The sequence below is a fragment of the Zonotrichia leucophrys genome, chromosome 21 (assembly GCF_028769735.1).
Source record: "Zonotrichia leucophrys gambelii isolate GWCS_2022_RI chromosome 21, RI_Zleu_2.0, whole genome shotgun sequence".
NCBI lineage: Eukaryota > Metazoa > Chordata > Aves > Passeriformes > Passerellidae > Zonotrichia > Zonotrichia leucophrys.
Window position 1 is genome coordinate 5583772 of NC_088190.1, and position 27179 is coordinate 5610950.

The 27179-nt window shown below is 46.6% G+C and overlaps 1 protein-coding gene across 18 annotated transcripts in view; it reads left to right on the top strand.

The window, feature by feature from the left end:
- EIF4G3 (eukaryotic translation initiation factor 4 gamma 3) overlaps nt 1-27179 on the top strand; it is a 153135-nt gene that overhangs the window by 40583 nt on the left and 85373 nt on the right. For 10 of the 18 annotated variants that reach the window (XM_064730823.1, XM_064730824.1, XM_064730826.1 and 7 more), the window contains exons 2-3: nt 1117-1192; nt 10206-10349. In XM_064730823.1, the coding sequence (XP_064586893.1) occupies nt 1117-1192; nt 10206-10349 (220 nt within the window). Of the gene's footprint in view, nt 1-984; nt 1193-10205; nt 10350-27179 lie in introns of all 18 variants that reach the window. The other 8 variants (XM_064730831.1, XM_064730835.1, XM_064730837.1 and 5 more) reach the window with 5 other exon arrangements.

Consider the following 27179-nt stretch of genomic DNA (forward strand, 5'->3'; position numbering starts at 1 on the left):
GATTATTGGAGTTTGCCCCGAGGTCTTGTGGATTACTGGAGTTTGCCCCGAGGTCGTGGGGATTGTTGGAGTTTGCCCCAAGGTTTTGCGCGTTATTGGAGTTTGCCCCAAGGTTTTGGGGATTGTTGGAGTTTGCCCCGAGGTTGTGTGGACGATTGGAGTTTGCCCCAAGGTCTTGTGGATTACTGGAGTTTGCCCCGAGGTTTTGGGGACGATTGGAGTTTTTTGGGGACGATTGGAGTTTGCCCCGAGGTCGTGGGGATTGTTGGAGTTTGCCCCGAGGTCTTGGGGACGATTGGAGTTTGCCCCGAGGTCTTGGGGACGATTGGAGTTTGCCCCGAGGTCTCGGGGACGATTGGAGTTTGCCCCGAGGTCTCGGGGACGATTGGAGTTTGCCCCGAGACCTCGGGGACGATTGGAGTTTGCCCCGAGACCTCGGGGACGATTGGAGTTTGCCCCGAGGTCTCGGGGACGATTGGAGTTTGCCCCGAGGTCTCGGGACGATTGGAGTTTGCCCCGAGGTCTCGGGGACGATTGGAGTTTGCCCCGAGGTCTCGGGACGATTGGAGTTTGCCCCGAGGTCTCGGGGACGATTGGAGTTTGCCCCAGGTCTCGGGGACGATTGGAGTTTGCCCCGAGGTCTCGGGACGATTGGAGTTTGCCCCGAGGTCTCGGGGACGATTGGAGTTTGCCCCGAGGTTTTGGGCATTACTGGAGTTTGTCCCGAGGTTTTGGGCATTACTGGAGTTTGCCCCGAGGTTGCTTGGGGATGATTGGAGTTTGCCCCGAGGTTTTGGGCATTACTGGAGTTTGCCCCGAGGTTTTGGGCATTACTGGAGTTTGCCCCGAGGTTTTGGGGACGATTGGAGTTTGCCCCGAGGTTTTGGGGACGATTGGAGTTTGCCCCAAGGTTTTGGGCATTACTGGAGTTTGCCCCAAGGTTGTGTGGATGATTGGAGTTTGCGTTGCTTGCCTCGTTGCCAGGGTGGGACAGCTGCCTCTGGAGCCTGGCACACCCCGAGGGGCTGGAGCTGCCAGGCTGTGCCCCCAGGGTGGGGTGTCCCTGGAGGGGTCCCCTGCCTGCCACGCTGCTTTCCTTGACTGGCTGTGTTGCAGAATCCCCCGAGGTCCTGTCCAGCAGCCCCTGGAGGATCGGATCTTCACTCCGACCGTCTCGGCTGTGTACAGCACTGTGAGTACCCAGGGGCTGGGCAGGGTGGGCTCAGGGCTGGGCACAACCCCAGGGCAGCCAGAAATCAGCCAGCAGAGAAAATACAGCTTCCTCTGACCCTGAAATAAATGGAGCTCAAATTTGGTGGCATGTGAGTAAGGAAAGAAAGGAGGACTTGTGGCTCTCCAGAGTGCAGCCAGGGGGAAGTCGGGCTCTGCTCCAGGGAACAAGGACAGGACAAGGGGACACAGCCTCAAGTTGTGCCATGGGAACCTCCCACACTGATGTTGGGAAAATCTCTTTGCTGAAAGCGTGCTCAGACATTGGCACAGGCTGCCCAGGGCAGTGGTGGAGTCACATCCCTTCAAGGGCTCAAAAGATGGGTGGATGTGGCACCTGTGGGCATTGGGATATGGGAGAACATTGGGCTTGATCTTGGAGGTCTTTTCCAACCTTAATAATTCTGTCATTTTATGAAGAACCTTTTTAGTTGCATAGGAGCAAGATGGGAGAAATCTTTGAAAGACTTGTGGGTCCATTGCTGTTTTTAAGTGTCTGGTTTTATTCAGAATATTGGAGAGTGTCACTGGAATGACAGTTTTGGCCATATTTTCACTTTGGTGACTCCATCTCTTTCCCTTCCCATGCATCTCACAGTCTGATTAATTTTTTGTGTACTAGTGGCTTCACATTTCTAACACCTTCTTATGAGAAAAATAATCAAGAAAGATTTGTTTTCACGTGAAAAATTCCATTGAACAGAGGAAGAAATATTTTGATAGTAAATAGAATATTTGGGATAGGTGCCTTTGGCTTGCTGTCCTAGATGATTGCTAATGTATAGTATTGATTATTGTAGAAATTTAGCTTAAAAACAGTCATGTTTATTTGTGAACATGATGGTCTTTTCCTTTTATCCATTTCTTTTTTTCCAATGGCAATAGCTGGAAGCCCAGGGTTATTTATAAGCTTTGCTTAATCAGCACAGCCCTGGGAAAGTCATATTTTGCTTTTCTGGTTGGGATAGTGCAAATATTTTAATGCCAAAAAACCCTGCTTTTAAGCTGCTCTTTTAATTATTTGGAAAACAGGAAGAAAAGCTGTAGATGGGATAAATTCACCACGTTTTTTACAGAAACATAAGCTGCTTATAGAAAAACATAAGCTGCTGTGCAAGGTTTTCTCCTTCTCTGTTTGCAGGAGTGACTGGGGATGGGGTTTTTGGCTTGGGCACCTGGGGCTGGGGCTGTGGGTGCCCCTGGAGCCCTGGCAGTGCCCAAGGCCAGGCTGGGCAGGGTTTGGAGCAGCCTGGGACAGTGGGAGGTGGCCCTGCCATGGCAGGGGTGGGACTGGATGAGGAGGATTCACATCCTCCCAACCCAAACCTTTCTATGATGGGTCAGTGATAGTGGTGATGAATTCTTGCTGTCATTAAAAAAGGCAAAAAGAGCTGTAGGGTGAATGAGCAGCCTGGGCACCAGAGGGACCAGATCCTGTTGCTGGTTCTGCTGCCCTGGAGGTGGCCCTGGCTGTCCCTGTCCCCTGCCACAGTGACAGCCCAGGGCCTCCCTGCTGAGGTGTTGAGAAGGTCAGGGCTGGGCTCTTCCCAGCATAATCCCATCAAGCAGCTTTTTATTGTCTTTGGTGCTCAAACATTGAATCTGTAACAAAACTGAGAAGTTTTGTTACAGATTTTTTGGGTTGTGGAGGAGTTCTGTGCTGCCTCCTCTGCTGGGCTCTGGGCAGGATTAAGGGTAAAAGTGCTGCCATTGGTCTGGAAATGCAGCAGCTCAGGTGGCTGTAGGGGCAGAAGGACCCAGGGGTGTTTATTTGTGAATATTTGGAGGCTCTGGTGGCTGTGGATTCCCATGCAGGGAAGGTGGAATGGGTGGGACACAGCTCACAAGGGTTGAAGGTTCTGAGGTTTGAGGCGTTGACAGCAGTGAATCCACAAACCCCAGCTGCAGGCTTTGGGCAGCCTCTGCTCCAATACCTGATACAGAAATGTTTGTGTGCCAGAGGAACAAATTCTGAAGAAATCCTTCCCTGTGAGGGTGGGCAGGCCCTGGCACAGCTGTGGCTGCCCCTGGACCCCTGGCAGTGCCCAAGGCCAGGCTGGGCAGGGCTTGGAGCACCCTGGACAGTTAAAGGTGTCCCTGCCATGGAACAAAATGAACTTTTAAAGTCCCTTCCAACCCAAACCATTCTGTGAACATAAATGCACAAACACTTCTAATAAATAATTCAGTTTGTATTATCTTTTATATACCCCATGCAACACTTAAAAAACACTTTAAAAATATCTGAAGTCCTTTAAAGAAGGTTATTTTTTTTCATTTCTTTCCTCCCAAGATATAATGCAGATGCCTGTGGGGAAAATATGACTGTAAAAATTTAAATTAATGTAAAATAGAAAAGTAACTGTGAAGAATGACCTAAAATAGCTTTTCAGTGTGGAAAAATATCACTCCTTGCTATGTTACAGGAATAGAAGACAGGGCTGGAAATATCTCAGTTCCAGGATCTAAGAATGCAAAAGTTTGAGAGAAAATTTCATGTTTTGGGGAAAGGAGAGAAATTTCTCGGCTGGGTTCTTTTCAGGCTTCCATTTGAAGCCCCAGGCAGATTTCAGATTCAGAGGGAGTCCAGGGAAAAATGAATTGGGGTGGAAAAAACACATGATGGGAGTGCCTTGACAAATTCATTCATGAAAGGTCTCAGTGGTTTGTTACACAAGGAGCAGCACCATGTGTTTGAGGCCTGGCTCTGCATTAAACAGACATTTTGAAGAGCACTGTGAGATCACAGAACCTTGAAAGTTGGAAAAAGCCTCCAAGATCTTCAAGTGCATCCTCAGTACCCAGGGGCTGCTTTTTCCCATCAGTGGTTTATTTGCTTGCACATCCTCTGTGGGATTCCACGTGGATTATGGATCATCACTCCCAGAGATGTTTTTCCAGATGGTGTGGGAAGAATTTTGGGGTCCAGAAGCACCACGTGGTGACTCTGAGCTGCCCCCATGTTGTTCCCCTACATTGTGTGTGGGGTGGGAGCAGAAATCACTTGAGATATGGGCAACCCACAGATGAACCCCCAGTTTTAGTTAGATAAAAAATAATTCAATTATCCTTTCTATGCCTTTCCACATGCATTATCAGGACCTTGGCTGCACATTCCAGAGCTCTTTTTTTCCCACCACAGCTACAAAAATGGAGATGGAAAATCATGTGGCTTCCACTGTGAGCCCCAATAATGAAACTGAATCATGTGGCTTCCACTGTGAGCCCCAATAATGAAACTAAATCATGTGGCTTCCAGTATGAGCCCCAATAATGAAACTGAATCATGTGGCTTTCACTGTGAGCCCCAATAATAAAACTGAATCATGTGCTTTACTGTAGCCCCAATAATGAAATTAAATCATGTGGCTTCCACTGTGAGCCCCAATAATGAAACTGAATCATGTGGCTTCTACTGTGAGCCCCAATATGAACTGAATCATGTGCTTCCACTGTGAGCCCAATAATGAAACTGAATCATGTGGCTTCCACTGTGAGCCCCAATAATGAAACTGAATCATGTGGCTTCCACTGTGAGCCCCAATAATGAAACTGAATCATGTGGCTTCCACTGTGAGCCCCAATAATGAAACTGAATCATGTGGCTTCCACTGTGAGCCCCAATAATGAAATTAAATCATGTGGCTTCCAGTGTGAGCCCCAATAATGAAATTAAATCATGTGGCTTCCAGTGTGAGCCCCAATAATGAAATTAAATCATGTGGCTTCCAGTGTGAGCCCCAATAATGAAACTAAATCTGAGGAACAAATTTTCCTGTAGGACAGAGGTAGGAGGTGAGGAAGAGCCCAAGTGGGATGAAGTTTGTGTGAGAACTTGGAGATGCTCAAACTTCACAACAAGGCTTTGGTAGAATCTCATTATCAAGGAATCCATGCTGGTATTAAAACCAAACCCACCTAAATTCATCATAAGTCATCTTTATTTATTTATTGTGATATGTTATACTGAGTGGGTTGTTGGTTTGGGTTTTTTAATAAATAAATCCAGCAGTAAAATTATATGAAAGCAAACCACAATTGGAAATAATTATTTCCATGAACTAACCTTGTAATAATAATTTTCCCTCATCAATAATGGAGAATGCTCTATTGCAGAGCTGCTTTTGGTCATAAAGGTTTGGGGGCTGTCTGTAAACTGCTTCTTGCTTGCTTTTTCCAAATCCTCCACACTGCAAGAAATGAGGGTGGTTACTTGTGTGGCCTCTGAAAGATCCAAAACCTGCAGAGTTTAGAAGGGGCATAAGAATGAAATTCTGATTTTGTTGTAAATTATTTCAAAGAAATATATTCAAGAGAGTTTTTTGGAAAAGTGTAGACCTCTAAGAGGAAGGGAACTGCACAAAAGGTGAGTGTAAATCCCACCAGGCACCCCTGCCCTGTGCCCAGGGGAATGGGGCTGGATCTGTGGGAAATGAGGTTAAGGAGCAGAAGCAGAAATGCTCTTCAGATTCAGCACAAGGAACTGGATAAGAAGAATAATGGTGCTCATGGACATCCTGTCTTTGCACAAATAACTGGTTTTGGCAGGTTGTGGTGGAGGTTTGTAGCTGCTTTGGTAGCATGTTGTGATTGGAAGTGCTGAAGCTTGGACCAGAACTACTCTGGGATAAACTCTAATGAGCTGAGGAGCAGCCTCCAGTGGAAGGTGCTCCTGCCCATGGAATAATGGGATGAGTTAAAGTCCCTTCCAACCCAAACCATTCTGTGCTTCTGTGAATGACCTGTGGATGAGAACTGGTTGGGAGTGAGTGTTAACAACACAAGGTGTGTTTGTGTGGGGAGAAGTCACCTGGCAGGTGCAGCCTGGGGCAGGGCCCAGCACTCATTGAAGGCATCCATTAGTGCCTGTCCTCAGGGTCCTGTCATGCCAGGGTGCCCAGCTCACTCCAGCTGGGGACAGAGAAGGCAGTGGGGCTGTTGGGGAAGATGAAACAGGAAAGCCTTATAAATAGGATTGCCTGGCAAAGAATTTTGAGAATATGGAAACTATAAGTGAGATTGAAATGAAAGCAAGCTTTGAGATCCCTTAGTTATTGAACAATTAGAAAACAATGGTGTGGCTGCTGAAGGTGATCCCCTTTTGATGGAACAACACCCTCTGCTTGCAGACAGGCCCAAGGGGCAGAGCAGACCCTGCAGCTTGGCAGAAGGGGCCCAAAGAGGAGTTTTTAGGGTTTAAAATGTAGCACACTATGGTGATGTAATGATTCTTATAGGCTGTATGGAAATGCTGTAGGATTTGTATGTTGTACTAGATTGGTTAGTGAGAATCAGAATATTCAGCGCAGAAGATTTATTGTATTGGAACGGGAACTCTCGTATGCTTTTTGCTTTTGCTCTCTCACCCTCTCATCCTCTCTCCCCCTCTCCTCTCCCAGCCCTGCTCCAGCTGTGTTTGGCAGCTCCCAGCAGGTCCCTGCACTTGGCCCTGTGCAATGAACCCCAAGTTCCAGCCCTGGCTGCAGAGATCTCTCATCTCCATCTGTCCCAACTGTCCTACCCCTGACACTCCCTGTCCCAGATTTTCAAGGACTGAGGGTTGACTCCCATTGACTCTTGGGGTGTTTGGTTGTTTCTGTCCTGGGGCACCCCTTGGTCCCCCCGAGTGTTTCACAGCCAGCAGAGGTTCCATGGTTCGTGTCCTTTGAAGGGATCTTCCTGCAGTGAAGGGAATCCTGTAGAAAAGGGATTAGGGGGGATTAGCTGCTCCAGCCTCCCTGTGCTCCAAGGAGGGATCTGGGTCAGGAGGCCGAGGCTGTGGGATGTGCAGGAGGGAAGCTCAGTGCCTCATCCTGCTCCTGCCTGGAATCATGGAGTGGTTTGGGTTGGAAAGGTCCTTAAAGCCCATCCAGTGCCACTCTGCCATGGCAGGGACACCCTCAGTTATCCCAGGCTGCTCCAAGCCCTGTCCAACCTGGCCTTGGACACTTCACAGATGGGGCAGCCACAGGGAAACCAGGGTGAAGAGTTATCCCAAACTTGTATGAGATGCTAAACCCAAAAGGTGTAAAAGAGCTCAGAAAGAAAAGAAGAATTCCAGACTGAGTTTTTTATTTTTGTATTTCATTACCTTTTTCCTTTAAAATACAGGATTAAGGCTTCTGGAAAACTAAAATTAGTTCTTGCTACTCAGGGAAAATAGAAGGTGATGCCCTAACAAATTAATATGTAATTTTGAACATCCATATTTAGGAGAATAACTTAACCTATAGATTTAAGGAGGATATTTGCTTCCATAGTAATCTCAGACCATTAAGAAACAGCAAACCACACCCTGAGCTCTATGGGGGCAGATACCCCAGGAGTGATGAGCTTAGACAGTCTCTACCTTTTACCTTTGTTAAAAATTACTGAAGAAAACACACAAATTCAGCAAGTTTGTCTTCCTTTACTACCTGTTTACATTAAAATCAGTGTCTTAAAATTCAGTTTATTTTAAATATTTTGTTGTAGGAAGAGGAAGGTGTGAAAATACCAACATTGCTGTAGCTGCTGAGAAAGGCTCTCTGCGCTTTTCCTTCTGGAACAAACACCAGTCCTTGGTTTGGGTGCACTGAGCTAGACTTGGCTAAACTTAGGAGGTCCTGGAAAATCAGTGGTAGGCTCCTATGGGGTACTCTCCAAGTGAGCTGTTGCCAAACTATCAAACTGGTACAATTTTATAATTGTTCTGCTGCCTTCATTAGGCTTTCGAGCCAATTTTAGTAGGTCCAGACCTGTGTCTGTCATGTGTCTGCTGCCCTGCATGAGGGCATCTCATGGACTCGTTCAAGCAGCTGCAGTTTTCCTCTCAGTTCAGCTTTTCAGATTTCAGCTTTTCAGATTTCAGATCCAATCACGAGAGCATTTCTTGATGTCTTTCAGTAACCTCCAGCTTAGGTATTTTCCCCACTGGAGTCACCACCCCTGGAAGTGTTCAGATGTGGGGATTTGGCACTTGGGAATGTGGTTTAGGGGTGGGCCTGGCAGTGCTGGCTTTATGGTTGAACTAGATTGGATTAGATATTGGAGGGCTTTCCAACCTTGGTGATTCTGGGATTCTATTCCACAATTCTATTGGCATGTTGTAATTTCTGAAGAGGAGGAGAACTGCTGAGTGCTCACAGTGACCTGGGGTATTGGTAGTGCTCCTGTCCCCATTGGCAAAGCCCTGTGTGGGCTTGGCTGCTGTTGGGTCAGAGGATTTTGGACAGCTCAGTGTTTGCACTGCTGAGAGCAGGGAGGTGAAAACTCACAGTGCTTGAAGTCCCACAGCTGTCACAAAATAACCTCTATAACCAAAGTTTCCCCCAAGAAGTGCCATTGGAGGAGAATGGTGAGGAGCAGGGGCACAGCCTGCCTCTGAGGCTGTTTATAGGAATTATTTCCCATTATTTCCTTGTGTTTTGGGTTGCCTGTGCTTCCTCCCCCTCCTGGCTGCATGATTTGATTTCCATCCCAGCCCAGAGTCCCTCCCCAGCACCGGGTGCTGCCTGACTGACACGCCAGCTCTCTCAGGGTTGACACAGGAGTCATGGGACAGACTTTCATTTTCTCAGGGATGGGCTGTGGAAAGTTTTCTGGAGCTGTGTGTGAGGCTGGCTCTGATCCAGCCGGGGCTGCGTGCGCACACCTGCCAAGAGAGATCAGCCCGAAAAAGAGATGATTCATCCTGGCAAAGGGAAGGATCCAGTTGGGGACACAGGATGAGGTTCTGTGCCTGACCCACCCTTTCCTCTGATGAGCACTCAGGGGCTGTAAATCTTCCCTCAGTGAAGGCTCCTGGCCCCTTCCCAAGCCCTGGAGCTGTTGCATGTTGTGATTTCCTGGGATTTCGGGGCTGGCGCAGCTGCTGTGGTGCTTTAGGAGCTGGAATGACGCTCTGGGTGCAATAAAGTGACTTGGAAAAAGCACTTAAGTGGTGAACTCTGTGACTTCTGCTCTCTTGGAGCTAATACTCATTAAAAGAGCCAGGAATTTCCTTCTGCCTTCTTCACCCTGCTGGGGACATTCATGCACACGTTGGGCTGTGCAGTGCCAGTGACCTCTGTGGGCTTCAGGTGCCCTCAGCTCACACTGGGCAGTGTCAGATGGGATATTGGATAAATCCTCCCCTGTGAGGGTGCCCCTGGATCCCTGGCAGTGCCCAGGCCAGGCTGGGCAGGGCTGGGAGGTGTCCCTGCCATGCCACGGGTGGCACTGGATGGATTTAAGGTCCTTTGCAACCCAAACCATTCCATTATGAAGTGGTGCTTTTCAGCAAACAAATAAATGAGAAAAGGCCAGTGAGAAGCAAATGCTGAATTTCAGTAGTGTGCATTTTAACCCACTAGGCCAAAATTTAATTGTGTTGAACAGCTGGAGGTGTCACCCAATAGTTGTGTGACTCTTTTTTTTCCTTTGATTCCCCTTTTTTTTCACTATAGCCACTCTAAAATATATTTAAAACAGTTCCATAGTGGGGATAGTAACGTGAGGTAAATATTTGTGTGCCATAAAAACATTTTTCTAATACTTTGCTTAATGTGTTTTGTTGAGCATTTTTAATAGAAGTTGAGAAAGGAGATAAACATATGCAAGATTTGCTTTGCTGTTTGAGTCTTTGCTTGTGGCAAGCCCTGCAGATACCATGGCCTCTTTGCAGTCATTTATTTTTCCTTTTTTGGAGGGGAATATGAAAATTTCTCCCTTATTTTGTTGCTGGTAATGTGTATCAAACCAAGACAATCTCCTTGCAAAATCCCAATATTTTTTTATATGGCTTCTCATGGAGGGAATAAAGGTTCCAGGCTTAAAGGCAGAGGGATTCCACACATTTCCACCAGTGACTGCAGTGATTCATTTTCCTGAATCCCATAAACAGTTAAATAACTTGTGCAGTGCTTCACTTCGACAAGTAAATATTCTTTTGTTTCTCTAGATATGTACAACGGAGTCTCTGCAGACTGATTACTAATGTAATGTTTTACTAACAGTTTATCTCCACACAGGTAACACAAGTAGCAAGACAACCGGGTCCTCCTGCCCCATCCCCTTACACTGCACATGAAATAAATAAGGGACACCCAAACCTTGCTGCAACGCCACCGGGACATGCATCGTCCCCTGGGCTCTCACAGGTAAGACCTGGCCTTGGAGCAGAGCATTGGCAGCTCCCCCTCCCCTCCTGCACCATCCTCAGCTTCTCTGCTCAGCAAAAAACTCATTTATGATGTCTGGGACCAGTGGAGGAACAAAGTGAATTAAGGGTGTGGCATGGACCTTGCAGTGACCCATCAGCAACACTTAGATTAACACACCGATACTATCAATTGGTAGCTATAAATTCAATTTATATTGGTAAATTTATACCAATTTATTTATATTTATACCAATTTATAAATTAAATTTATATTGGGATTTAAATTGGTATTTATAAATAAAATACAAGTTTGCAGGCCATACTTGTATTTTCATACATATATATATATATGTATATCAATTGGTAGCTATAAATTCAATTTATATTGGTAAATTTATTTATATTTACACCAATTTATAAATTAAATTTATATTGGGATTTAAATTGGTATTTATAAATGAAATACAAGTTTGCAGGCCTTACTTGTATTTTCATACATATATATATATATACCAATTGGTATTTATAAATTAAATTAATATTGGTAAATTGATACCAATTTATTTATATTTATACCAATTTATAAATTAAATTTATATTGGGATTTAAATTGGTATTTATAAATGAAATACAAGTTTACAGGCCAAACTTGTATTTTCATATACATATATATATGTATGTATGTATATCAATTGGTATATATAAATTAAATTTATATTGGTAAATTTATACCAATTTATTTATATTTACACCAATTTATAAATTAAATTGATATTGGTATTTGACTATTTATAAATTAAATGAAAATGGTGTTTAAATACCAATTGATATTGGTATTTAAATAATTAATGTATAAATTATTATTTATAAATGAAATACAAGTTTGCAGGCCTTACTTGTATTTTCATATATATATATATACACCCCAATTGGTATTTATAAATTAAATTTATATTGGGATTTAAATTGGTATTTATAAATGAAATACGAGTTTACAGGCCTTACTTGTATTTTCATATATATATATATATATATATATATATGTATGTATATCAATTGGTATATATAAATTAAATTTATATTGGTAAATTTATACCAATTTATTTATATTTATACCAATTTATAAATTAAATTTATATTGGGATTTAAATTGGTATTTATAAATGAAATACAAGTTTGCAGGCCTTACTTGTATTTTCATACATACATATATATGTATACCAATTGGTATTTATAAATTAAATTTATATTGGTAAATTTATTTATATTTACACCAATTTATAAATTAAATTTATATTGGGATTTAAATTGGTATTTATAAATGAAATACAAGTTTGCAGGCCTTACTTGTATTTTCATATATATATATATATATATATACCAATTGGTATTTATAAATTAAATTTATATTGGTAAATTTATACCAATTTATAAATTAAATTTATATCGGGATTTAAATTGGTATTTATAAATGAAATACAAGTTTGCAGGCCTTACTTGTATTTTCATTTATATTCTGAATATTTTTTTTTGTATAGGCATTAGTTCCTCCTAGAGTTTGTAACAGAAACTAAAAACAACTTGAAAAATTAGAGAAAATAACCATGGATGAGGAGGAATGTGTTTTGCTGTTGGGTCAGGCATTTTGGGGCATGGCCTGACTTCCAGGTTAAACACCCTAAAAGTGCCCTCTGTCCTGACTTGTGGATTTTCCAAGGGGATATCAAGATGTTGCAGTTTTGTACAAGATGGTGCAGTTCTGTAATTCTAGGAAATGGGTCAGGAAAACGAGTTGCACAAATGATTTCTCATAAAAGAGATGAGACAAAGGGCTGCTTACAGAAAAGTCCAGAAGAGGAGATAAATGGGAGTTAAAATAAGAATGGAGAAATAGAGTTTAGTGAGATATGTGGAATAAATTGGTCTCTTTGTGGCCTCTATTAGATAAACATTCTGCAGGGCTGACTTGAGAGTGGAGAAGCTTATCTGAAAAAGGAGAGGGGAAAAAGAGGCAGGTAATGGGCTGAGAAAAAGGGAGATAAAAGATACTGGGATGGGGAAAGGGGGATGTGTAAGGAGTGAGGTGTGAGCTCGGGGAAAGCCTGGTGTTCCCTCTGCTCTTGATGGATTTATATCCCAATAACTTGTGTGGATCAAGCAGGAAGGCCTGAGAAGGTCAGCTGTTAAGGAGAGTGGGTTTGTTCTGAGGAAGAGGAGCAGGATGAGAGGCTGAGGGTGGGTTGGGAATGGGGAGAGGTGGATCTGATCCCCCAAAACATTAACGTGCAGCTGCCCTCCTGTTGTAATCTTTGCTGCAGTGTTGTTCTCGCCTCTCTGCTGGGGCTCTTCTCCATTCTCTGTAGCTCAGTCCTTCCTGTCTTCTCAGGGGCTCCTCTTGGGCTCTCAACCCACCCCTATTTATCTCAGTTACCTTCACGAGCTACAGCTGCTGCCCAACGAAGGACCCTGCAGCTGCAGCTCGTTTGGAGCAACTCGGACCCACACAGGTCTTACAATACAACATATATTCAGGCCCCCACATTTCCCCCCTTTTCTTTTAACAACTATACAATTACAATACACATACAGTCCCAGCTCTCAGGCTGCCACAGCTCTCGGCTGTCCTTAGATACATACATAGAATATATACATATCCCTATACAGTCCCAGCTCTCAGGCTGCCACAGCTCTCAGCTGTCCTTAGATGTTCCAAGGCTCTTTTCCTTAAAGGCCATATTCTTACAGCTTTCTGCTGCTACAGCTCCTTAATTCAAAGGCCATATTATATTCTACAGTCCCAGCTCTCAGGCTGCCACAGCTCTCAGCTGTCCAGGGGATTCCATACCTTCTCTCGATGTTTGGCTGCGTGTTCTTCCTCACACGGGGCACCAGTTGTTGTAATCTTCGCTGCAGTGTTGTTCTCGCCTCTCTGCTGGGGCTCTTCTCCATTCTCTGCAGCTCAGTCCTTCCTGTCTTCTCAGGGGCTCCTCTTGGGCTCTCAACCCACCCCTATTTATCTCAGTTACCTTCACGAGCTACAGCTGCTGCCCAACTAAGGACCCTGCAGCTGCAGCTCGTTTGGAGCAACTCGGACCCACACAGGTCTTACAATACAACATATATTCAGGCCCCCACATTTCCCCCCTTTTCTTTTAACAACTATACAATTACAATACACATACAGTCCCAGCTCTCAGGCTGCCACAGCTCTCGGCTGTCTTTAGATACATACATAGAATATATACATATCCCTATACAGTCCCAGCTCTCAGGCTGCCACAGCTCTCGGCTGTCCTTAGATACATACATAGAATATATACATATCCCTATACAGTCCCAGCTCTCAGGCTGCCACAGCTCTCGGCTGTCCTTAGATGTTCCAAGGCTCTTTTCCTTAAAGGCCATATTCTTACAGCTTTCTGCTGCTACAGCTCCTTAATTCAAAGGCCATATTATATTCTACAGTCCCAGCTCTCAGGCTGCCACAGCTCTCGGCTGTCCGGGGGATTCCATACCTTCTCTCGATGTTTGGCTGCATGTTCTTCCTCACACGGGGCACCAGTTGTTGTAATCCTCACTGCAGTGTTGTTCTTGCCTCGCTGCTGGGGCTCTTCTCCCTTCTCTGCAGCACAGTCCTTCCTGTCTTCTCAGGGGCTCCTCTTGGGCTCTCAACCCACCCCTATTTATTTCAGTTACCTTCATGAGCTACAGCTGCTGCCCAACTAAGGACCCTGCAGCTGCAGCTCGTTTGGAGCAACTCGGACCCACACAGGTCTTACAATACAACATATATTCAGGCCCCCACACCCTCCCAGAGCAGGAGATGCCTGGAAACATCAGGAAAGGAACATTTCACATGAATGATGCCCACTCCAGATAAAGCACAGATGATGGGGCACAAACTCAGGTTGTGTTTGGGGTGTGCAGATGCTCATCCTCCATGGCTGGCACAGCAGAGGCTGCAGTGGTGCTGGTGGGGCTGTTCTTGCCCTCCAGCTGCAGGGAGTAAAGGCTCTGGGCTGAGGGAACAGGGAGGGCACAGCAGGGCTGCAGAGCAAACCCTCAGGTGCTGCCTGGATTTTGTCATGGATCAAAACATTCCTTCCTGGTAAACCTCATCAGCACAGGAAGCTACTCATGTGGCAGAGGAGAGGGGAAGAAGAGAACATTCTGGGCAGCCTCTTTAAATCTGCTGTAATCAAGGGATTTCTCTTCTTCCCTTAATATTTTCCATGGAGTCAGTGCATCCATAGAGAGTGGGCTCTGTGCCAGATCTCCAGGCAGGTGGATAATGTGAAGAGCCAAATGCAGGTGTCTGCACTTGGGAATCAAAGCTTTATAGAATAATCTGTTCCCAGGGACAGTTTTCTGTACCCCTGAACTATTAGAGATTTGGGTAAATTTATATTCTGAATATTTTTCTGTGTATCTCACTTGGACCCCTGTCAGGAGTTGAGTTTCTGTGTTTTGCTATAGTAAGAAATTCCCAAGTTAAAGGGAGATTTGGATGGAAGTTTAACCTGTCCATTCATGTGTGATTTGTCTCCCCTGGGCTTCCAGGAACAACCTGGTGCTTGTGTTAAGAAAGAGGTGAATGGAAGTTTCCTATTTCCAAACCTCTTGTAGTTTGTGAATTTCCATCATGTTTTCATTCATTTGCTTTCTTTTAGAAAGCGATGAGAGAGTAATTTTTGAGTAATTTTGTCTGATTCTTGGGCACCTTCAATCCTGCTGTTTCCCTTTAGAGATAAAGGGACCCAGGCTGACATGGGACTCAGATGAATGTGTTATTATTAATTCCTTTAACAGCAATAAAGCACAAATAACTGTATTTTACCCACTCATGCTGTGTTGATGATTGAACACTGAGCAAAGGTTGTCTTTGCCTTTGTCCAGTCATGCCTAACATAGCAAGGGGGTGTTTGTGCATAAAAGATAAGGACAAGACTACTTTGTTTGAATTAGAGTCTGATTAAGGGTCATTGATTTCTCCATCAGACTCCTGAGTTAATAAATACTCATCAGAGTGAGTCTTTCCAAGGTAGGGACTGCTCCTGAGGCAGTAGTGAGTGAAAATACTGGTGAGTGTTTGAGGCTTTGGATGGCATCTGGTGCTAAATGGGGTTTGGGCAGAGATGGAATTTGTGTTGCTGTGGTGGGGCAGCTCTGAGTGCTCAGCACAGTCTGTCCTTGCTGTTCCCAGCTGGGACCTCAGCATCTCCTCAGGCTCTGGAGCTTCTTGAGGGCATCTCACAGAACCAGGGAATGTCCTGAGCTGGAAGGGACCCACAGGGATCAAACCCAACCCCCGGCCCTGCACAGACACCCCAACAATCCCAGCCTGTCCTGGAGCTCTGGCAGGGCTGTGCCCATTCCCTGGGCAGCCTGGGCAGTGCCAGCACCCTCTGGGTGAGAGCCTTTGCTGATCCAACCCAAACCCCCCTGGGCCAGCCCCTGCCCTTCCCTGGGTGCTGTCCCTGCTCTCAGGCAGGATCAGAGCTGTCCCCAGTGAGGGCTCCCCTGTGGCTCCTCCAGCCCCTGCACCCTTGGCAGAAGCCATGCTCTGAAGGAGAAGGTGATTTAACAAATGCTTTGGTTCTGCCAGTGACCCCTGACTGTCCTGGCTGCTCCAGAGCTGCCTGTCCCAGCACATTAGGTGCAGTAATATCTTGAATTCTAGTAAGTTATAAAAGGAATTGCTGTCACTTGCTGGAGCTCCAGGAGGAAGTTTGTGTGTGATGAGATGACAGCATTGTGCCCAGTGGGATCAGGGAATGTATGGGGTATTTAACCTGAGAAGTCAGGTACAAGTGAAGGTTGGAGCTTTGTTTGGTTTCCTTTAGCTTTATCTAAACAGACAGAAGCAGCTGGGTCTGTGGTGCTGTGGTTGGGTGGCCCTTTCTCTTTCCCCTCCACCATTTCCATCTGAGGCAGCCAAAACAAGAGCAGGGCTCCTGCTCCACCTGCCCTGAGGCTTTCCCAAGGGACACCTCCAGCACTTTGCTGCCCTTCAGGGTTAGTTTGTGCAGCACACTGAGGAGGCCTTGGCAGCCACGTGCAGCAGTCCCACACCCCCATCTTTGCAGCATCTCTGCTTCCCAGATTCCAGGGCCTTGAAGTCATAGTGCTGAGCTCTGGCACAGGGGAGTGTGCAGCACATGCTGCTGCAGTGATGTTATGGCCAGATGTGGCCCCAAGCACATAAAATTTCATATTCCTGGTGGGTTTTGCGTGTTTTTCCCTCGTTCTGACAGGGAGAGGAGGGGCACAGCCCCTCTGCCTCTGCTCCTGGCTGGAGGCTGCAGAAGGGGCTGGGTTGACACAACTGGGGAGGAAAGGAGAAGCCATGGGGAAAGGAGCAGAGCAGCTCCTCCTTGGATGTGGCTCCCAGAGCTCAGGTAGGGCCTGGATTGACAGTCAGGCCCCATCCCATGATGGATGGAGAATCCAGAGCAGGCTGAGCATTCCCAGAGCCCCTCACAGAGCAGCTGAAATGCTGTGAATCTGCCCCATCCCAGTGCCTGACACTGATGGATGGGGCAGCCGTGGCAGGATGGGATAATGGGAAAGCAGAGCAATGCCAGGGCAGCTGGGCTGGGAGCAGCAGGAAGGAGCTTCCCTCTGTGCATGGGGTGAACAGAGGAGGAGAGGGCTCCTGCAGAGGCAGTGTGAGAGCTCAGGGCACAGGAGAAGGCAGTTTCACCCCTCTGTGACCTGGGGGTGTTTTGGAGGATCCCAAGGAACAAGTGCAGTGGGTTCTGGCATGTGAGGGCGAATGGTTTGGAAAAGACTCTTGGCTTTCTCTGCCTCAGCTCCAGTGGGATGCTGAGGGATTCTCTTAGTGCAGGGCCACAGTTTGGAAGCATCAAGTGACCACACTTGGAACAAATTGCCAGGAATTTCCTCTCTAGTCAGGGACAGCTCCAGCTCTCATTAGGAACACGCTGTGCACTGAGCAGATTGGTGCTGCCTGCCCACGGCTGCCTCTTGGGATGGGCTGGAATGCTGGAGCTCCAGGGAGCAGGGGATCCCACAGCACTGATGGGGACCTTCCTCTGGAGCTGCTGTGGTTGTGGACATCCCTCACCTGCTCCTGAAAAGGTGGAGACACACCCAAGTGAACAGAGGGCTGAATTCTCTGCATCTTGGTGCACGGAGACCTTGACTTTTAGGTGGCTGATTGAAATCCAGAACAGATTGTACCAGCTGAAACTTGTTACCATCTGGTTCTGTGCCTGAAGTGAAGAGAGTTTTGTGGTCTCATTCTGCTCCTCAAAAATGTCACCATCGTTGAATTAGTGTTTGTAATAGCAGGGAGACATTCCTCAGTACCTTCAGGTCTGGGAATGTGTGCCAGGAAGCAAGTCTGCCTGCCATCTGTGGCATGTTTATTAGGCAATCCCCAAGCCCCTCTTTTATGATCTTGGATCCTTTCTACAAGAGCTGGAATAATCCTGTTAGAACCATGATGTTTATTCACTGCTTGCATCTTCTGCAGCCCAATTTGAGATGCTTTTAATTAAGGAATGTTTATTAAGGGATTGTAACAGAAGGAGGGATGTAATTTAATTGTAACCTCACCCAGTGGTACCCTGGGGTCAGTCAGGTGCCCTGGGACGTGGGGATTGTTACTCCTTGTTCTCTTCTTGTGTTGGAGGCAGCTGCCTGTGGAGTCTGCTTGCTACACATTGAACTCAGTGAGCAGGGACAGGACCCCAGGGAAGGGCTGGAGCTGTGTCAGGCTGGAGATCAGCAAAGGCTCTTCCCCAGAGGGTGCTGGCACTGCCCAGGCTGCCCAGGGAATGGGCACAGCCCTGCCAGAGCTCCAGGACAGGCTGGGAATGTTGGGGTGTCTGTGCCAGGGCCAGGGGTTGGGTTTGATGGGTCCCTTCCAGGTCCATGATTCCTCATTATTTGTGTTCACATGTGCTTTGCCAGAAGGAAATCACATAAAACCAGGTAATAAACTTCCTCTGCCCCTGGGGCACAAGGGGCTCCCAGTTTTATTGGCTCATTCAGATAAACTCCCTGTCCATCATTTTCTGTGCTCAGGAGCATCACTGTGGATCCCTTGATCCCAGTGGATCTCTAAGCTTTGCAGGGAGCTCTTCCCCCAGAGAATTTCCCTGTGTAGGAACCTCCTTGTTCTGTGTAAGGAGCTGTTATCACCAATTCCCTGCTGGTTAAACCCACCCAGAATCCCAGAAATTTTGTATTTGGTAGTCAGGGAGTTTATTTGTGATGTAGACACAGAATGAAAGGTTGAACTCTCTTTGTATAAATGAAGAAGTTGGTGCTGGACCAGCTGAGGGAAAATGTTTCCTGTTTGTGCTGCTCCTGCAAGCAGCAGATTGCAGTTTCTTGGATGTGCTGTCCATTCCAGGTAATGAGAATAAGGCAAATTTAAACTCAACTCCTGATAGTGTGAATAGTAAACCTACCTAAATAACCAGATTAATATCTAATAATGGATTTTTTCCTGACCAGTTAAGAGTTTGACTAGTCAGAAAAAAAATTTTCTTACTTCTTTCCTTGTGCTTCCTTCTGTACATCCGGGTCAGGCTCCATCCCAGCACATTTCCAGTGCATTTTGCAAATTCCAAGCTTGCAGGAATATGTGACTGCAGGTGGAGATTTGAAACTGTGAGTTATTTAATAGCTGATAAATCCAGAAGTGTAATCTCCTTTTGGCCTTTGTGTTCAAGACCTGCTGGAAGTGCAGCTGAAGCCTCTGGTTTGTAATAGGATTAGGAGGTTTTTGATTGGGTTAATAATGCTGGGAATATTTCCTCTGAGAATGTATTTCATTATTTTTGGTTCATTACTGTGCTTTTTAACTCATTAAGTTAAGTCTGGCTGGAAACATCAAACATGTCTTGTGTCTCAGTGCCTTTGGTCTTCAGGGGGCTTTTGTGTGGGGATGCTGGGCTTCATGGGGGTCTTCTAATTTGGGACAGCATCTGGGGGTGAGAGCTGCAGGAAGGGACAGTTGGGAAGGCATAATGCAGCTTCACATGCAGATTAACACCATTTATTTTAATTATTTAACCTTGGAAGCAGTTGGCTTTCATAAGGTGCAATGTAGGGGGGATGTATGAATTAGTTGTAGTATTTGTGCACTTAGGAAGGACAGGAAGAGCTTTAATTTATTTTTTTCTAGCTAGGAAAGAAAGGAAGAGCCATCACAATTTTATCATGTACATGTGCAAAGAAAAGATTACAGATACTGAGTATCTGTACAGTACAGATTACAAATACTGAGTCTAGTTGGGACTAGGTTGTTGTCACCTTATTGTAAATCTTCCATGCCTCCTGGGTGAGTTCTGATGGGTTTCTCCTCACAGCACTGACTCCTCCTTCACAGCACAGCCAACAAACTCCAGCTCTCAGCCCCAGCTAACCCTGTCTTTGTGGCACTCCTCTCCTCACTGGACACAGCTGTGGTGTATTAAGGGCAGGGCTGTTCCTGATCTGCAGTGATTGATGCAGCTGCACCTCCTCAGGTGTGAGGGTACCTTCTGCACTATTCCATTCCATCCCTCCTCACTAGCTCTGCCTTTAGACCCACCCCCATCTGCCTCCTGGAATGCTGTTACAGAATCCCAGGAGGGTTTGAATTGGGAAGGATTTGAATCTCATCCCATCCCACCCCTGCCATGGCAGGGACACCTTCCCCTGTCCCAGGTGTTCCCAGCCCTGTCCAGCCTGGCCTTGGGCACCTCCAGGGATCCAGAGCTGCTCTGGGCACCCTGTGCCAGGGCCTGCCCACCCTGCCAGGGAAGGATTCCATTCCAACCCCCCATCCAAAGGCACTGGAAGCCTTTCCCTTGCCCTGGCACTGTGAGGAATTCCTGCTCTCAGAGGTGTTTAATCCCTCTCCAGGCGCTCTGCTTTGCCCAGTGGGGAGGGAAATGTTTTCCTGCTGCTGTTTGAGCTTTTCCTCTCTGGAGCAGCCGTGCCCTGGCTCTGAGTGCTCCTGGCCCTTCCAGCCTGGCCAGCAGGGCTTTGGAAGGGAAATCTCTCTGTGGGTGTCTTGGCCCCACGGCCCCTCCTGGCTGCTGCACGGGCGGAAGCGCCTTTGTTTGGCCTGTCAGATTATTGGGAATCAAAAGCACTCCTGAACTTGCCAGAAACTTGCTTTGGGGTGGAATTAAACAGCATTTTTAATAGAAAATCAAACTTCTCTGTAGCTGTTTCAAAATTCTCCAGATCCCTTTCTTCAGGACTCCTCCACGTGTATTTTCTGTTCTCACAGTCACGTGCCCTGGGCTTTATTTTGGTGCTTTTCAGACTTAGCCACTTGTTGAGCCACATTTTTATTCATCATATAAGAAGACAAAACAATACGAGGCAATTTGCCATTTTCTTGCATTTAATAACTTCAATTCTGGAATTCCTTGTGTAACAGTACCTTCTGTTCCCTGCAATTTAATGGATGTTTTCTTGCATGCTCCAGAAAATACAGAGTTTTTAAACAAACACCATGTGTTCAGTGAAGCACCAGAGTCAGCACAAAAGTCAGGGCTTTACACAGCCTGTGTTTTGTGAGCATAGAGGGCATAAAATACCCCTGCAGCCAGAGCAACCAGGGAGATGGAGCCCTGTTAGCTGTGGTGTCAGACTGGGAAACAGAGGAATAACCTCTGGAGCCACTGAAGCTGCAGCAGGGAGGCCACATTGCAGAGGTGAGGTTTGAATCCATGAGCAGCCTGCTTCTCCTGCCAGCTGAGCTCTCTGTGCTGCTTTCCATTGAAACAACAGAGGTGTTGGAGCCTTAATTCCACTCTGCAGCCTGGAAGGGATGTGCCTGTGTTCCCCACAGATCCCTCCTTGTGGTGCCATTAGAAACCCAGAATTTATTAACTTGTTTTAATTTTGTGCAAATTCAGACACTTTATATGGAGGGTGTTTCTGGGCTTCAGTGGAATTGAGGAAAACTTTGATTTTTATCTGCTTGCTGCCCTCACACAGTGAAGGTTGGGAGACCTGGGGTCACCAGGTGCCTGCTCTGAGCTGGATCAGCTGGAGAGGGAACTCTGAGATATCAGAGGACACATTTTTGGAGTTGTTGGCTTTTGGTAGAAAATAGGAGGAAAGCTGCAAAGCTGCTGATGTGGAATAGGTTTTGATGTGGAATAGGGTCTTGGCTGGTTGGGGTTGTGTTCCTGGGAACAATTACTGTCCTCAAAGTGTGTTTTGTTAAAATGGGAGGCAGTTTTATGGAGCAGGTGAGAGGCACTCTGTGAGCTCAAGGGTGTTTCTGCAGACAGTCCCAGCTCTGCTTTCAGCAGTGGGGATGTTGGAATTTCTGCCCTCAGCACACACGTACACTCCATAGTTTTGAGTACCTTTAATACAGAAAATGCCAATTTCCTTAATTTACATAATGGTCTTTAGCAGATCACCCCAGGCTGTGAGCCAGGGCAGAGCCTCAGGAAGGAGCCACATGAAGCCATGGCAGAGTTCCCAGATGTTCTGGAATGTTTTCCTGTGACATTATCCATGGCCTCACACCTTCAGTAACAGCAGATTCCATGCTGGTGGATTTAAAAATGGCTTTGGGAGGGAGCAGCCACCAGCAGGACCTCTGTCCACCCCCATGGCTCAGAATCCCTGCTTTGGGCTTGCACTGCAGGTCCTCAGTGTGGGCTCCCAGGCTGGAGCAGTGCTGGGAAGGGGAGGAGGATCCTGTCCTTGCACTGCTGAGGGACACAAACAGTCAGTGGAGCTGAGGAGAAAATCGCTGAAACCCAGAATGGTTTGGGCTGGAGGGACCTTAAAGGGACTCCTTTATTACAATGATATTTCAGTGATCATCACACACACTCTCAGATGCCTCTGCTTGAACACAAGTCCCCACTCACAGCCATGTGTTCAAATATGCAGTTTTAGGTACCCATCACACCAGGGATGCCACATTTTTTAAGCAGCTCATTTGCAAATTATCCAGAATTACTGAAATCAGCTCATCCTCACCAGGGCAAAGCTGCAAAACAAAAATATGCAGCAGTTCTACTCTGCTGCCTTAAAGGATGAGCTTTAAGCTCATCCAGTCCCACCCCTCCCACTGCCCCAGGTGCTCCCAGCCTGGCCTTGGGCACTGCCAGGGATCCAGAGCTGCTCTGGGCACCTGTGCCAGGGCCTGCCCACCCTCCCAGGAACAATTCCTAATTCCCAATGTCCCATCCATCCCTGCCCTCTGGCAGTGGGAGCCATTCCCTGTGTCCTGTCCCTCCATCCCTGTCCCCAGCCCCTCTCCAGCTCTCCTGGAGCCCCTTCAGGCCCTGCAAAGGCTCTGAGCTCACCCTGGAGCCTCTCCAGGTGAGCTCTCCCAGCCTGGCTCCAGCCCTGGGGTGTCTCCATGGGCTCCTCAGGACTTTCTCCAACAGGTCAGGAACGTGCATTTTGTGTCCCTGTGGTCCCTTGTCCAGGGAACAGCAGACTGTTCCTTCACCATCTTGCCTTGGAGACAATCCCATTATCCACATTGAAGAAGGAGAAGTGCCTGTAGCTCTGTGGGTGTTCCTGGGGCTCAGCTTCCCTGTGCCTTCCTCCTTTGCCTACTCAGATATGTGGGGTGAAAAGATGGAAAGCCATAAAAAAGATTGTTACAAATTGTGCTGTGCAGGTGATGACACTGGTGATGTATCCTGAGACAAACTCCTGCAGAGGAAAAAGGGGAGAGAGAGCAGTAATTCCTCCTGGCCCAGGATATTTGTAGACTTTTAAAGGCTGAGCTTAATCACAGAATCCCAGACTGGGTTTGGTTGGGAGGGACCTTAAAGCTCATCTTGTTCCACCCCCTGCCATGGGGACACCTTCCACTAAAATGTTATTATTTACCAACAAGAGGAATTCCCTGGTGGCTGGGCTTATGGAAAAAGAGGGAATAAAACTGTACTTTTCAGGAGAAGGGCAGTGAGGGTGCCAGCTACTTCTCTGCATTTTCTACTTGTCTGCAATTCGTTAAAGTCCTAAAATCAGGCAAAACACCTGGAGCTGAGTCCTGGCATTTTGAGGAAATAGCTTTAGAAAAAGCCTACATATTTAAATAAACTCACTGAACACTCACAGCTCCTGTTTATTATGTGCCTCCACCCAAATCTAAACCTCAAAACCTCCCAGTAAATCCAATGTGCAGAGATTTGGCCAAGTCCCACCCTGGTGCCATCCCAGCCCCTCCATCAGGAGCAGAGTGTTTGCACTGGAAGTGTGTTCATCCTGGTTTGTATGTGGAACTCTTCATCTGCACAATTTGTTTGGTGGCAGAGAAGAGCTCTAGTCCTTTTGCCAGTCATTTTAATGAAGTTTTGAATATTCCAGGTATTATAAGCAGGAAAACAGCGTTTCTCAGGTGCTGCTGCACCCTGCAGGGGAGCAGCCCTGGCTTGGAGAGGCAGCAGAGTAGAACTGCTGCATATTTTTGTTTTGCAGCTTTGCCCTGGTGAGGATGAGCTGATTTCAGTAATTCTGGATAATTTGCAAATGAGCTGCTTAAAAAATGTGGCATCCCTGGTGTGATGGGTACCTAAAACTGCATATTTGAACACATGGCTGTGAGTGGGGACTTGTGTTCAAGCAGAGGCATCTGGGAGTGTGTGTGATGATCACTGAAATATCATTGTAATAATGAAAGGCAAACTGGGAGCATTTAGAGGGGAATTGTCCTTGTTTAGTGGTTTAATCATTTGTTGTGCTATTTTTAAAGCTGGAATAATTCACAGCAATAGTGGGAGAATATGCTTTATGCATTGTTTGAGGGGATGCTGTAGAAAAAAAGCTGTAATGAATAAATTTAATAATCCAGATCTCTCCACCATCATCTGTAATATTTGCAGATCTGTATGTTACAGATACTCTTTTTCCTGCCAGCAGCTTCCAAGCCTGTTCTGCTGAGTGCAGGGCACACCAGGGAGGGAAAAAAGTGAGTTTGTGGTTGCCAAGATAATGGTGACATTCAGGAGCAGGAGTGAGCAGTGCCCTGTTTGTGGTCAGATGCTGGAGCTACCTGAGATCCTGGCATCTCCAGAGCTCAGTGACATAGTGCAGAGTGGTTTATTTTGTCCCTAAATGCTGATTTTAGGCCAAAAGCTGCTGTGCCCTGTGCTCAGTGATCTCTGCTGCAGCCCCTGGGAGTGTGGCAGGAACTTCCCTGGGTGCTGCTGAGCTCCCAAGGCAGCCCCTGGATGGGAGAGGAGCCTCCTGCCATTGGCCAGTGGCTGTGGGAGGAGGAGATTTGGGCTCTGCTGGGATGCTCTGGCTCAGGCTGGTCTCTCTGTTCACACAGCTTTTCACATCACATCAAATGTGAAACCTCTCTGTAACCTTCAGTTTGCAGAGGTTCTGTGCATTTTGGCAGGAAGGGGAGCAGCTGTGGGGAAAGCTCTTCCCCTGGCACTGAGTTTGTGCTGATGCACCTTTCTCAGAATCCAGGGCATGCAGAAGCCAGAGCTTGGGGGAAATGAAGGTGCTGGGTGGGAGTGAGGAGGAGCAGCCTGAGGAGCTGCTGTTCCAGCCTGCAGTGCCTGCAGGGAGTTCATTAGGGAGAAATGAAGAGCCAGGGTTTAAATTATAATCCTCTTACTTTCCCAGAGCCGAATGCCCAGAGATTTCCCTGGTTGGAGGGTTGCAGTTGTTTGGCTTGCAGTGATTGAGTTGTCACAGTGATTGGATTTGGGGCTGTGGGAGGGCAGAGCCTGCCCATCTCCACAAAGAAATGATGATTCACAATTAAAAGCCACATCCTTGCTGTCACCATCAGTCCACACTTGGGACTAAAATGAAGTTTGTGCTGCTGGGGGGGATTTCTTCACCTGTGTCTGAGGCCAAATTCCTGCTGTCCGGGCCAGGGACCCAGGGGAAAACTCTGCCTCAAGGGCTGGGGCATCAACACAGCTGCTCTGCTTGCTCCCTTTGTGGTTTTCCTCAATGAAAGTTTTTCAGCAGTTGGAAGGAAAACCAAGTCTGGTTGTTAAAAAAGGGGATAAGAGGAGATTCCCCCTCCTGAGCAATGGCCTCCCCCTCCTGTATTGGCTCCAGGGGCAGCTGCCTTTGGTCTTAGGGGCTTGTGTGAGGAAGAATTTATAAATCTAGGGACAGAGCCCTTCTAAGGTACAGTATGAAGAGCACTGACTGTGCCTCTGAGTGCCCAGCTGGGGGATTTAAATCAATATTTAGCATTTAAACAGGTCAGGGAGTGGTTTGGGAACAGACCAGTGCAGGTTTTATGCAGGAGAAATGGGGGTGAGCTGAGGTGTTGTGTTGTTTGGGGAAATAGATGGATCTCTTTAAGTTTTATCCTCTTTCCAGACAGGGAATGTTTTTGGTGCTTTATGTCTTGACATTAAATAATAAGAAGATATTTTGAAAATGTGTGTGGTGGCACTTGGGTGAGTTTTTAGCTGGGTGCTCTCCATCAGCAGTGCAGGGATACATGAGATGTAAGAGATGTGCAGGGGAGCTGGAGCCGTGGCCATGGGGCTGGGAAGTGACTGGGAATGTGAAGCTTTGGGACTGGGAATTCAGGGGTTTGGGACTGGGAATTCAGAGGTTTAGGACTGGGAATTTGAAGGTTTGGAACTGGGAATTCAGAGGTTTAGGTTTGGGAATTTGAAGGTTTGGAACTGGGAATTTGAAGGGTTGGGGCTGGGAATTCAGAGATTTGGAACTGGGAATTCAGAGGTTTAGGAGGGGAATGTAGAGGTTTGGAACTGGGAATGTGAGGATTTGGGACTGGGAATTTGAAGGTTTGGAACTGGGAATGGAGAGGTTTGAAGCTGAGAATTCAGAGGTTTAGAATGGGAATTTGAAGTTTTGGAACTGGGAATTCAGAGGTTTAGGAGGGGAATGTAGAGGTTTGGAACTGGGAATGGAGAGGTTTAGGACTGGGAATTTGAAGGTTTGGAACTGGGAATGGAGAGGTTTAAAGCTGGGAATTCAGAGATTTAGGACTGGGAATTCACAGGTTTGGAGCTGGGAATGGAGAGGTTTGGAACTGAATTTGAGGATTTGGAACTGGGAATGGAGAGGTTTAGGACTGGGAATTTGAAGTTTTGGAACTGGGAATTTGAAGGTTTGGAACTGGGAATTCAGAGGTTTAGGACTGGGAATTTGAAGGTTTGGAACTGGGAATGGAGAGGTTTGGAACTGGGAATGGAGAGGTTTAGGCCTGGGAATTTGAAGTTTTGGAACTGGAAATTCAGAGGTTTAGCATGGGAATTGAAGGTTTGGGACTGGGAATGGAGAGGTTTGGAACTGGGAATGTGAAGCTTTGGGGCTGGGAAGTGACTGAGAATGTGAAGGTTTGGGACTGGAAATTCAGGGGTTTGGAACTCGGAGGTGACTAGGAATTCAGGGGTTTGAAAGTGGGAATTCAGGGGTTTGCAATTGGGAATTCAGGGTTTGGGACTAGGAATTCAGAGTCCATTCAGAATCCCAGTTCCATTTTGGAACTGGGAGATGACTGGAAATTTGAAGGTTTGGAACTGGGAGATGCTGGGATTTCAGAGTTTTGGGACTGGGAATTTGAAGGTTTGGAGCTGGGAATCCAGAGGTTTGGGACTGGGTATGCAGAGGTTCAGAACTGGGAATTTGAAGGTTTGGAGCTGGGAATTCAGAGATTTAGGACTGGGAATTCAGAGGTTTGGAGCTGGGAATTCAGAGGTTTAGGACTGGGGATTGAGAGGTTTGAAACTGGGAATTGAGAGGTTTGAAGCTGGGAATTTGAAGGTTTGGGACTGGGAATGCAGAGATTTGGAACTGGGAATTTGAAGGTTTGGAGCTGGGAATTCAGAGATTTAGGACTGGGAATTTGAAGGTTTTGGACCGG